Source organism: Podarcis cretensis (genome assembly GCF_951804945.1).
Source record: "Podarcis cretensis genome assembly, chromosome: 2".
Lineage (NCBI taxonomy): Eukaryota > Metazoa > Chordata > Lepidosauria > Squamata > Lacertidae > Podarcis > Podarcis cretensis.
The window spans coordinates 14034986-14047726 of NC_137171.1; the positions used below are offsets into that span (position 1 = coordinate 14034986).

General features: G+C 47.4%; 1 protein-coding gene across 3 annotated transcripts in view; it reads right to left on the reverse strand.

The window, feature by feature from the left end:
* TIMELESS (timeless circadian regulator) overlaps positions 1-12741 on the reverse strand; it is a 65251-nt gene that overhangs the window by 44814 nt on the left and 7696 nt on the right. For all 3 annotated transcript variants that reach the window (XM_079966343.1, XM_079966341.1, XM_079966342.1), the window contains exons 2-3: positions 1680-1805; positions 573-726 (exon numbers count right to left, since the gene is read on the reverse strand). In XM_079966343.1, coding sequence (XP_079822469.1) covers positions 573-726; positions 1680-1776 — 251 coding nt within the window. In that variant the 5' untranslated portion in view covers positions 1777-1805. The remainder of the gene's footprint in view (positions 1-572; positions 727-1679; positions 1806-12741) is intronic.

Genomic DNA, 12741 nt, shown 5'->3' on the forward strand with positions numbered 1-12741 from the left:
ATCATTTTGACCATCTGCGCATGCGCGAGCGGCAAAACCCAGAAGTAACGCACTCCATTACTTCTGGGTAGCCGCAGCGTGCAACCCGAAAAAACTCATCCCGAAGCTACTTTAATCCAAGGTATGACTGTATCCCAATTTCATTTATGCATTGTATACCCTTCCACCATGACCTCCGACTTCTTCACAATCAAGGCTTTGGACTGAAATGAGTTATTAGTCCTGTCTCTCATCAAAGCGCTGCCAGGGAATATTGTACATACATGAATAATATTAATTCCTTCATCAAACCTTTTATTGGCATCGCATACAAACATCCATAGCAAATCAATACAGAATTACCACCTTCCCAGTGACACAAAACATTTGTCAAATGAGAGGCAAAGCAGTTTAACATTACATCTCTAGGTCTCCAGGGAGATCAGACGTTTGCAATGTGTTTCGACGACAAAAAACGAGCTAAAGATATTTAGCCGCTAACTTGGTGAGCTCCTGATTATTATAATATTAATGTATGGGTTTTAATAAAGCTACAGGAGCCAAGCAAGTCATCCCTCACCCATGTGGGTTACCTGATAACAGCATCAAAGAGCTGTTTGTCTTGAGGGTATTGGACGATGATAGGGATCAGGTCATTCTGTAGAATCTGCGCCGCCCCCAGCTGTTGCCGAATATCCCTCGTCTCATCTTCGTGGCGCAGGTAGCGGATCAAGTCTTTCACACTCTCTGAACACAGAGAGATGGGCAGGGAGAGAAGGGTTATGTGGGAGCAACATTGGAAAGGATGTGAAACAAAAAAGCACATGGAATTCCTGCCCCACCACTTAAAAATTAAGCAAGGTTATACAAGAAGTTATATTATTGCTGCAAAAAGAAGCCCTTTTTTAAAATGGAGAAAACAGAAACCCCTGATTATCTTGACAATACAGTGGTACCTCAGGTTAAGTACTTAATGCGTTCCGGAGGTTCGTACTTAACCTGAAACTGTTCTTAACCTGAAGCACCACTTTAGCTAATGGGGCCTCCTGCTGCCGCCGCGCCGCCAGAGCACGATTTCTGTTCTCATCCTGAAGCAAAGTTCTTAACCCAAGGTAATATTTCTGGGTTAGTGGAGTCTGTAACCTGAAGCGTATGTAACATGAGGTACTAAAACACACACACACACACACACACATATCATTGTTATTTATTGTTTAATAGCCACAATTATAACATCACAATTATAACAAATAAAGGCTTGACATATCTCGCTTTGTGAGTCATGAGTCTATCTCATATATCAATTTCACCTTTTAAGTTGAATTACTGAAATAAATGAACTTTTCCACGATATTCTAATTTTCCGAGCTTCACCTGTATATGTTGCAAGCTGCACAGAGTGGCTGGGGAAACCCAGCCAGATGGGCAGGATACAAATTACAACATTATTATTTATTATGCAATGCAGGAATCTTTTGCCCAAGCTGGCTTGAACCCAGAACCTTGAGATTAAGAGTCTTGTGCTCTTATGACGAATCAGTTTTTCTAAGTGTATAAAAATCACACGCTTCCCTAAAATGCATCCCCCATCCACATCCCCGTATCAACTGGTTCCATTAATGAGTCTTTTTGTGGCAGGCATACCACCGCCCCCCCTTTAAACCTCCAATATATACCTGCTACCCCCTGGGGTCTCTCACCTAAGCAATCCGGCTCTTTGTGGTAGGTGTCCCCTTCCAAGAAGCCCAGGGCGCTGCACGTCGCCAAGAGTTCGCAATTCATCATGTACAAGTCCATAAATCTCAGCCTAAGTGAAAGAAGGGAGCCTGCGAAGAACAGAAGCAATGTTAAGCCATGGAGGTGCATAAAGGTAAAGGGACCCCTGACCATTAGGTCCAGTCGTGGCCGACTCTGGGGTTGCAGTGCTCATCTCGCTTTATTGGCCGAGGGAGCCAGTGTACAGTTTCCAGGTCATGTGGCCAGCATGACTAAGCCGCTTCTGGCAGCGCACGGAGACGCCGTTTATCTTCCCGCTGGAGCAGTACCTATTTATCTACTTGCACTTTGAGGTGCTTTCGAACTGCTAGGTTGGCAGGAGCAGGGACCGAGCAACGGGAGCTCACCTTGTCGCGGGGATTCGAACCGCCGACCTTCTGATCGGCAAAGTCCTAGGCTCTGTGGTTTAACCCACAGCGCCACCCGCGTCCCTATGGAGTTGCATGGTCATTCACAAAAAAAAGGGCAGCAGCTCAGTAAAACAAAACGGCTTTTGCTGCCTGCAGAAATCCAGGCACTGGCTTGCCAGGGGTTACTGTGTCGGACTAGAACCTCATGAGGCTTTGGCACAAAACTGGAAGCAAGAAGAATTACCGACGAAAGAAGAATGGAGAATGAAATTGATGGGATTATGCAGAATTAGATAAACTAACAGGAAGTATTCAAAACCTGCGGGACCAGAGATTCTCAGAAGACTGGAGGAAATTTATGGATTACTGCATTTGGAAAGTAATTGTGATGGACAGAGTACGCTAGTAGGTTTGCAAGAAGTTTCGTAAGGTGAATTAATTGAAATACTGCAAAAAAAGACAATGAGGAGAATTATTAGTTAAAGATAATTAAAGGTAATGTGAAATTAAGAAATGCATAATAAATGATAAGAACGGAAAATCATCAGAGGCGCTGACGGAAGTCCAAAAAATATTGTATAAGATGTGAAGTTCTGTTGTATGAATGTTAATTAATATGTTAAAAACTAATAAAAATGTATTTATAAAAAAAACCTCACAAGGCTAGGGTTCTTTCCCCCCCTCTTTTTTTGTAAATAATTTTTATTCATTTTCCAATTAAAAAAACATTCATATTAATAACAAATTCAAACCAAATCTTTCCACATTCAAAAAATAAATAAATAGCCAATTATATAATCCGAATTAATTAATTTCAGTGGGACTTCCCGTGTTCTGGATTTCAAAAGCCAAATGCCCATCCTTTATCTTTCTGCTATCTTCTTTATTACTTCACAATTTTCCAATCCTGATATTAACAATCTCCTCTCGCGATCAGTCAGTCGCTGGTATAACTCACTATCTTGTTTTATTTGACCATTACTTATATGTATAATCACACAGGGGGCTTTCCCCACATTGTTCTCAAATTTAATATTTTGAAGCGCAGTCCTCCTTGATGACCCCTCCTTTTTCTGCTGATTGTTGTGCTCTGGGCTATGAGGCTAGGGTTCAAATCCCCACTCTGTTGCTGCTTCTCAGCCTAACCTACATTGGTTGTTATGGGAATTAACTGAGGGTGGGGATAAAACATATATGGCACATTGAGGGGGGGAAACAAGGAATGCAAATGCAAAAAATAAAATAAACAATGTACAGTATGTCTGGCTTCAGCAAGCAAGAAAAGCTGGTACCAACTCTTGCCATTATCTCAAAATCTGGAGAAAGGAAATAAAATACCACATAGTTCTCATATACTCCCTCTCACACCCCCAGATGTTGATAAACCTTTTACGGCACATGCCACTTTCTGTGTGGCCCAAGTAATTACTGAGGGCAGTGTTGAAAGTCAGGGGGACTGCCCTGACGGTTTTTCGCAGGCATATTCTGCAACATGTCATTCTCTATATAAATACATGTTGGCTACAAAAAAATAATACAACACTCTTCTATAGTCTCCTGAATGAGATACAAATTCATTGCCTAGGATCCACAGAACAACCATCTTAAGCAGGCATAGGCAAACTCCGGCTCCCCAGATGTTTGGGACTACAATTCCCATCACCCCTAGCTAACAGGACCAGTGGTCAGGGATGATGGGAATTGTAGTCCCAAACATCTGGAGGGCAGGAGTTTGCCTATGCCTGATCTTAAGTGACTGTGTGAACTCATGTTTATCCACACAGCTTTTTTTCTTTAAAAGGGATGCTCTCAAGAGCCCAAGTCTCCCAACTGCAGTAGTCATACAACCAAGGCAAAATTCACAATGCAGAATCAACAGAAGCCAAACCTCCTAATTGGCTATCAGGCAGACACAACCAAGACCACCCTTGTTTGGCCACATTAGGAGATCGGGTTCATACAATCCACGTTCTCCTATTGCTATGCAATTTTCTTCCCCAAGCCCTACTTTTTGCCGCTACATAGTTCCATCCTTATTTCAGACATTGTGATATACTGATATATCACAACGTTTAAAAAGGTAAAGGGACCCCTGACAATTAGGTCCAGTCGTGACCGACTCTGGGGTTGCGGCGCTCATCTCGCTTTATTGGCCGAGGGAGCCAGCATACAGCTTCCGGGTCATGTGGCCAGCATGACTAAGCCGCTTCTGGCGAACCAGAGCAGCGCACGGAAACGCCGTTTACCTTCCCGCCGGAGAGGTACCTATTTATCTACTTGCACTTTGACGTGCTTTCAAATTGCTAGGTTGGCAGGAGCAGAGATCGAGCAATGGGAGCTCATCCCGTCGCGGGGATTCGAACCGCCAACCTTCTGATCGGCAAGCCCTAGACTCTGTGGTTTAACCCACAGCGCCACCTGCGTCCCTTTATTACCCCACAAATTAGCTAATTGCAGCTCCCTGCCCCCTCTCCCATGCAATTAGCAAACTTCAGAAGCTGCGATCCTGAAATATTACCACCAGCAAGTGAACGGACATTTAAGTTAGGCTGCATGTTTGCTGGGACACAGCACCAACCAGCATCATGGGATGGACAAGAAAGGTTGCAGCAAACACGCTACAGCTGCTACTTGTCGCCTGCCAGGGGAGGCAGAAGAGTTACCTTGTCTCTGCAGGTCAACAAGCGAAAAAGTGGAACTTTGCCAGAAACAATGCTTGGCTATTAATCTCAGCCAAAATCCATAGACCCTTTGCTCAGAAGCTAAAGCATGCTAAAATAGGCAGAGCTGTTGCACAGGTCTTCTCTACAGCAAACTAAGATTTCCATGCAAATTGACTATAGATCTTCAGAAAAGCTTCTGCTATCGCCTACCCATGCCCTGAACCTCGGTTTTTCCAATAGCCAAGGCTATTGAAGCAGAGATATCACAGAACTGCCACAGCCTTAAAGAACCATGAAGAATATCAAGAGATGGAGGACAGATAAAACACCTTTCCTGGCCTACAGATCAAAAAGCAGAGAAAGGATTTCTCACGTTACTCCTGTGTAAGTTTCTTTTACCAGCAGAACCTTCCAGTTCCTGGGGCTTCATGCACGCAAACTCCTCAGGTGCACGCAGCTGGACTGCTTCCAAAATTCCTGGAACTTTTAAGGTGAGAGGGAAAGAGAGAAGCTGCTGGGAACTAGAAGACTGCAGACAACTGGCAAAACTTTGGGCTGCTAAAGAGGAGTAGGAAAAGGAGATGCATTTTCTCCAGAAACTTCTCGACAAGGCAACCCCTTCTTCACCCACCCCAATCCACCGCTACTGGAGTTCACACTGATTTCGAAATGACAGGACGTAACCTGGTTTGTGTAACTGGCCCACTTACACAAAGCGCTGCAGAATTCTAACCTACTTTCCAGTCTCACGATAACCTAGGTCACTATGCAGCAGGGCGGATGTGTATGTATGTGTGTGTGTGTGTGTGTGCGCAAGTTGAGGAGAAATGTTTGGGAGCCCAAACCTCTTCTGCAACCACATAGCTTAAGACTCATGCTCAGATACCGTATTTTTCGCCCTATAGGACGCACTTTTTCCCCTCCAAAAATGAAGGGGAAATGTGTGTGCGTCCTATGGGGCGAATGCAGGCTTTCGCTGAAGCCTGGAGAGCGAGAGGCGTCGGTGCGCACCGACACCTCTCGCTCTCCAGGCTCCAGGAAGCTATCCGCAAGCTTTGCGTGCCCGGGGGAACTTGCGGGCGGCAGCCTGCAGCGCGGAGCAAGGGGCGCCCTTTGGAGGACGCCCCGTGCTTCGCGCAGGTGTCCGCAAGCCTTGCGTGCCTGGGGGAACTCCCCCCGGACGCGCATGGCTTGCGGGCGGCAGCCGGCAGCGCGGAGCACAGGGCGCCCTCCGCTCTCCAGGCTCCAGGAAGCTATCCGCAAGCCTTGCGTGCCCGGGGGAACTCCCCCTGGGCGCGCAAGGCTTGCGGGCGGAAGCCGGCAGCGCGGAGCACGGAGCGCCCTCCGGAGGCTTCGCGCAGGTGTCTACAGCCTGCCGCCCAGCGGGCGGGGCGCCCTGAAGCAGAGCGCCCCGCGCGCCGGACAGACATCCGCAGCGTGGGGAGCCCTGCAGGAGTTCCCCGCAGGGCTCCCCACGCTGCGGATAGCAGCCTGCCGCCCGGCGCGCATGGCGCCCTGAAGCAGAGCGCCCTGCGCGTCGGACAGACATCGGCCAGCCCCACAAGCTCGGGGGACAGCGGGGAGGCGCAGCGCCGCCATCCCACTGTTCCCCGGCCTGGTTTTTTTGGGGGGGAAATAAAGGAAAAAAATTTCCCTTTATTTCCCCCCCCCCCAAAAAAAAAAGTAGGTGCGTCCTATGGGACGGAGCGTCCTATGGGACGAAAAATACGGTACCACTGGGGTATCTTGGCTAGGTGGATGCAATATTCAGTGGGGGAAGATTGGGATTTTGACATCTTAGCACAACCTCTGGCAAGCGGCAGCTTGAAGTCTCGTTATGGAGAATTGGCAAGTAAGACCAGCACTGTAGGGACAGGCTGACCAATGTTCGAAATTACCCAGGCGCCAAGCACACTTTGTACCTGGCTATTGGCCACTTGCGACCAGGTGAAGATGCCCAGGCGCCAAGATGGCACCTGAGGTCTCCACCATCTCGAGGTGCGAGCCTGAGGGGTCCTTGAATCTTGACTGTTTTCACACACTAGCAACCACATCCTGTAGAACTCTATCGGGCATATTTTATCGGCACCATCGGAATGAATTTCAGGAACCTAAAAGTCGTATTGAAAAATACAACTTTTTGAACCATCCGGCCCCAAAAATGGCAACTAGGCAGCCTGTTTTGCCAACTTAACCCTGGTTTAAGGAGACAATTGGCACCTAGCTTGTATCTATATTGCCGAAGAATTAATGCTTTTGAATTATGGTGCTGGAGGAGACTCTTGAGAGTCCCATGGACTGGAAGAAGATCCAACCGATCCATTCTTAAGGAAATCAGCCCTGAGTGCTCACTGAAAGGACAGATCCTGAAGCTGAGGCTCCAATACTTTGGCCACCTCATGAGAAGAGAAGACTCCCTGGAAAAGACCCTGATGTTGGGAAAGATGGAGGGCACAAGGAGAAGGGGACGGCAGAGGATGAGATGGTTGGACAGTGTTCTCGAATGAGTTTGACCAAACTGCGGGAGGCAGTGGAAGACAGGAGTGCCTGGTGTGCTTTGGTCCATGGGGTCACGAAGAGTCGGACGCGACTAAACGACTAAACAACAACAAAGATTACATCTCTGAGTTTCTAACACTGCCGCCACCAGATCTGTCGCTGCTACTGCTTGCCGCAACCGCTGTGCTGCATCCGTGTCGCTTTCAGGCGAGATCGTGCTGATTTGGGGTTAGCTCTCACCCCAAATGGATGTGATCTCACCCGAAACTGGCGCAGATGTTGGCGCTGCTTCTCCGTCGCTAGCAGCGGTACAGGCAGGGCGGCCGTGGGGGCGCTGCTTCAGGGGCTTCTGCTGCCTGAGGCAGCAGCTGCACCCTGTCTAATGGCTGAGCAGGCCTTGCTAAAACACACTAAATGACCTGTTAACACTTCCTATGGGTCTAGGCCCAGTGCTCTGAATCAGGCTCTGCCTCAAAACCTACTCTGAAACCCAGGGCTTAATCCTGGAACATGTGAAACAACCGTAATTATGCAAGGAGATGCCCGCAGGGGAGTGCAGATCTTCCACTGAAGATCAGTCACACCCACCATCTGAGTTTATGCAGCATGGCTCCCAGTCAGGCTTGAACCTTGTCACCTCCTCCATTTCAAAACCAAAAGATGATGCATCTTGGAACCAGAATCTCCACAGAGGCCACTTCATTTTGCTCCTTTACTTAAGGCAGCTACTCTGTGTGGTAACATGAACATGAGGAGCAGCAGGTAGATCTCTTTGAACCACTACAAAATTCAGCGTTAACCAGATCAGCGTGGTGTGCAATGTTCAAAATTAGCCAGGCGCTAGGCGCATTTTGCACCTGGCTTTCAGCCACTTGCTATCAAGTGAAAATGCCTGGGTACCAGGATAGTGCCGGACAACACTATCTGGAGGTGCATGCCTGGGGATCATTGGATCTGGACCGTTTTTCACACACTAATACCCCCATCCTATAGAATTCTATCACTCATATTTTATCTGCACAATCGGAAAGTATTTCTGGGACCTAATTGCTTTTTCGGTGCCGCCTGAGCAGGAGTAGTCACCATTGAGAAAAAAAGAGCTTGGAATAAGCCAATATATATCCTTGAATCAAGTCACTTTTCTTCTTTTAAGTTCTCAAAGTTCTTAGCCTAGCTTTCAAGGTTGTCATCTGAACTAGCCAGATGTTTAACTGAGAATCAGTCAGTCAGTCCGTCCGTCCATCAGTTGAAAAATAAAGACTTTAGAGCAGTCTTGCCCCAAAATGGCAAATAGACATTCCATTCTGGTGACTGCAACCTTGGTTAAGGCAGAGGTATTCAACCTTTTTGAGTTCATGGCTCCCTTAACCAACTATATTCTTTCTGAGGCACCCTTGTGTGGCTCAGGAGCCCAGTTGTGTCACCCCTTGCCTGCAGAGCTGGCCACCTCTCATTCTTTTTTTGAACACCCTTCCTTGTGGAATGTTCCCTCAGCCTCCTCTCCCCTCTCCTTCAGAGTCCTCTGGGCAGCCGTAGCTGATGCCCCAGTCTTTGAGCTGCCCGCCCCTGCCCCAAATAGAGGCACCATTCACCTGTGACACTTATAGCCAGGGCTGCTGCAATAAACAGCTGTGCAAGCCTTTGGGAGGCAGAGATGTGAGAGGGCATCAGAGGATGGAGGGACAGAGGCCAGTGTTGCCTACGGCATCCCTGACCATCATTCAAGACAGTCCAGGGTGCTATGGCACACTGGTTGAAAACCACCAGTTTAAGGAGTCATTTGGCACCTAGATTAAACATCTGAGTTTCTAACACTGGGTGAGCCACCATTTATCAACAGCTTACTGGCGCAGCAAGCGATTTCGCATCCTCCATGAATTTGTTCGTTTGTAGACATTGGCCCTACTTCACTCGTGGCAAAGGAGATTCTGACACTCGGCTGTTAGAACAGCATATAAACTAGGAGGTATCAATACAGTGGTACCTCGGGTTAAGTACTTAATTCGTTCCAGAGGTCTGTTCTTAACCTGAAACTGTTCTTAACCTGAAGCACCACTTAAGCTAATGGGGCCTCCCGCTGCCGCCGTGCCGCCAGAGCACAATTTCTGTTCTCATCCTGAAGAAAAGTTCTTAACCCAAGGTACTATTTCTGGGTTAGCGGAGTCTGTAACCTGAAGCGTATGTAACCTGAAGCGTACGTAAGCCGAGATACCACTGTATCAGGGAGGTATAAAACAAAAGGTACCATAAAACCAAAAATACCATAAAAGCAATTCAAAACGTTACACAGATTTCATAGAATCATAGAGTTGGAAGAGACCACAAGGGCCATCGAGTCCAACCCCCTGCCAAGCAGGAAACACCATCAGAGCACTCCTGACATATGGTTGTCAAGCCTCTGCTTAAAGACCTCCAAAGAAGGAGACTCCACCACACTCCTTGGCAGCAAATTCCACTGTCAAACAGCTCTTACTGTCAGGAAGTTCTTCCTAATGTTTAGGTGGAATCTTCTCTCTTGTAGTTTGGTGTCCTCCCCCGCCATGCGATTTCTGTTCTCATCCTGAAGCAAAGATTTTAACCTGAGGTACTATTTCTGGGTTAGTGGAATCTGTAACCTGAAGCGTATGTAACCTGAAGCGTCTGTAACCCAAGGTACCACTGTATAATTCTTGCGTTATAATTATGTGATTTGGGCAAGCTGTGACTCTCCTCCATCTCCAGTATGGACAAAACGCTAACCTACCATACAGGGATTGTTTCAAGGATTGGGACATCATATGCAAAGCGTGGGATTGGGACCAGGAGAATGCAAACCCAGGAGAATGGGGAGGACTTGTGACCTTTGAGGTGTTACTGGGCTCCCAACCCTCACCAGTCCCAACCAGCATAGCCAACGGCCCATGATGATGGGAACTGGAGTACAACATCAGGGGGCAAAGGCCTGCTCTACACACTATAAAGCCCTATATAAAAGATGGCACTCACAACTGGTAACTTTCCTATCTCTTTGAGTTTGCAGTTAAAACGAAGTAAAACTAAGATAAGGAAAGAAAGAATTGTTGTGTGCACAGGTAAGTCTTTGGGGGTAACAGGACCCTGGGTTTTTCTTGAGATTTGGAGTAAAACAAAGACGATGAGAATCCCTAGGAAAACTGTTTTCAGCCCTCACTGGCCTCAGTTCTTACAATGCAACCACATTGATCCAAAACAACCCTGCACACCATGGCTTATTCAGGCACCCTGTGAGCCATAGCTCACATGTGATTTCTTGCTCCTCCCCGCAGGTGACTTGGGCCTAGTTTCATTCAAATTTCCAAGGAAACTGGCCCCCTGGGGAAGTATGAGAAAGTCAATAGCCTACCAGGGAAAGTGTACCTGAGTTGCATAACAGGCCGCATTCTCAACCGCTCTCCGCACTGCTGTGCGCTAACAAAAGCCAGTGAATGTGAAGTGGGTCAAGAAAGCGGCCCCATCCCCAGCACAACATTGATGGATCAGCAAAAGGTGTTTCAGAAGAGACACGGCATCATTTTAAGATGGCCAGAAAAACGTTCTCCTTTTGTGTCCAAAGCAAATTTTGCCCATGCGTGGCAGAACTTACAGGGCCTGGCTGGCTGGCCAACGAAGACACTTTGAATCTCTCCCATTTGCAAGCATTTTGCACAACTCATGCAGTTTACCCCATTTCCAACCATCACCAGCATCTACTAAAGCCCTCCTCAAATAACCTATGGTAGATTACTGTTCTGCAAACTATTCCTGCATGTTTCACATTTAAAGAAACAAGACAACCATGAGCTACCTTGATTCCATCAGTACTCACAAGGTGATCAGATATCTAGATGGAGGGGGACTAGTCCCCCCAGTGTGTGGGGGGGAAGGGGGTACTGCAGACTCCCCCAGGTATTTTTAATTCACACACTAGGGCTGGGCAATATATCGTCCAAAACCAGCTTGATGTCCATAGCGTAATAACGGTTTCACAACTTTTGATCTGGTCACATATCGCGAATTGTGATGCTACATCGCGCTGTTTAGCTAGTGATATATCACGATGCTGAACGCCCAAGCCCTACTTTTCGCCGCTACATAGTTCCATCCTTATTTCAGACATTGTGATATACTGATATATCACAACGTTTAAAAAGATAAAGGGACCCCTGACAATTAGGTCCAGTAGTAACCGACTCTGGGGTTACGGCGCTCATCTCGCTTTATTGGCCGAGGGAGCCGGCGTACAGCTTCCGGGTCATGTGGCCAGCATGACTAAGCCGCTTCTGGCGAACCAGAGCAGCGCACAGAAATGCCGTTTACCTTCCCGCTGGATCGGTACCTATTTATCTACTTGCACTTTGACATGCTTTTGAACTGCTAGGTTGGCAGGAGCAGGGAGCAAGCAACGGGAGCTCGCCCCGTCACGGGGATTCGAACCGCCAACCTTCTGATTGGCATTCCTAGGCTCTGTGGTTTAACCCACAGCGCCACCCGTGGCCCTATCACAACATTTAGCTGGTGATATATTGTGTTGTTGAAAACCAGCCCTACGGCTGGTACACACAGAAACTTTTTTCCTGTTGCACTCAGTGGTTTTTGCAGTCTTAGAACTCTGCATTGTACAGTTGTGGCACAGACCTCCCCCCCCCCCACTCCCAAAAAACACAATCTCTCCAGGATTTTTAAAGGCTAGTGCAGATTCATCAGCTTGCAAGGCACAAGAGTTCACTCGGAAGTTCCTTCTCCAAACGAGCCCAATTTTAGAAAAGGCAAATAGCGTACTTCCATCACAGCTGAGTGAGCAGCAAAAATTAGAAAGCGACAGATTTCCATATCCAGTCAAAGTCTGCACACACATGCCTGTGAACTGAGAGGAGACAGCAAATGCCACCTAATATTCTATGCAAATTATACAGATCCCCAGAGGGAATGAAACAGCGACAGGTTTGAATAAAACTTGCAAGCAACAGAGCAAGCCACATATATTTACAAGTTTGTGAAATTAAGCAGGGAGCAAAGAAGAGACAAATTGCTTGCTGCCGGGGAAACCCAGCAACCAATCCTACTTGGATCGTCACACCTCCGTTTCTGCAAGCAGGGTGGGGTGGGAGCAGCCGACATTCGCACGTGACCAGGGCAAAGCAGCTGGGAAAGGAATATAGGAAAGCAACATGACAGGAGTGGAAGGCAACGCTGGCCACTTGCATGTGATAATAATGCTAGCATTCCTTTTGAACACCTAGCAGTGCGGTGAAGCTGCAGGAGGGAGAAGGGCAAGGAAGGGGGGACGTGGGGCTAATTGCAAAGCCTCTTGAGGTGTTGAATACTGGAAACTGTCACTCGCAGAAAAGTACCAATGGTGCCTTGAGTCAAGTGCATCACTTAAAATGGGAGGACAAAAACACTCTAGTATATGCCTCCCCCACTCTCCAATGCTAGCCTATGCAATTTTACTCATAAGTAAGACTTCTTCAATGTCC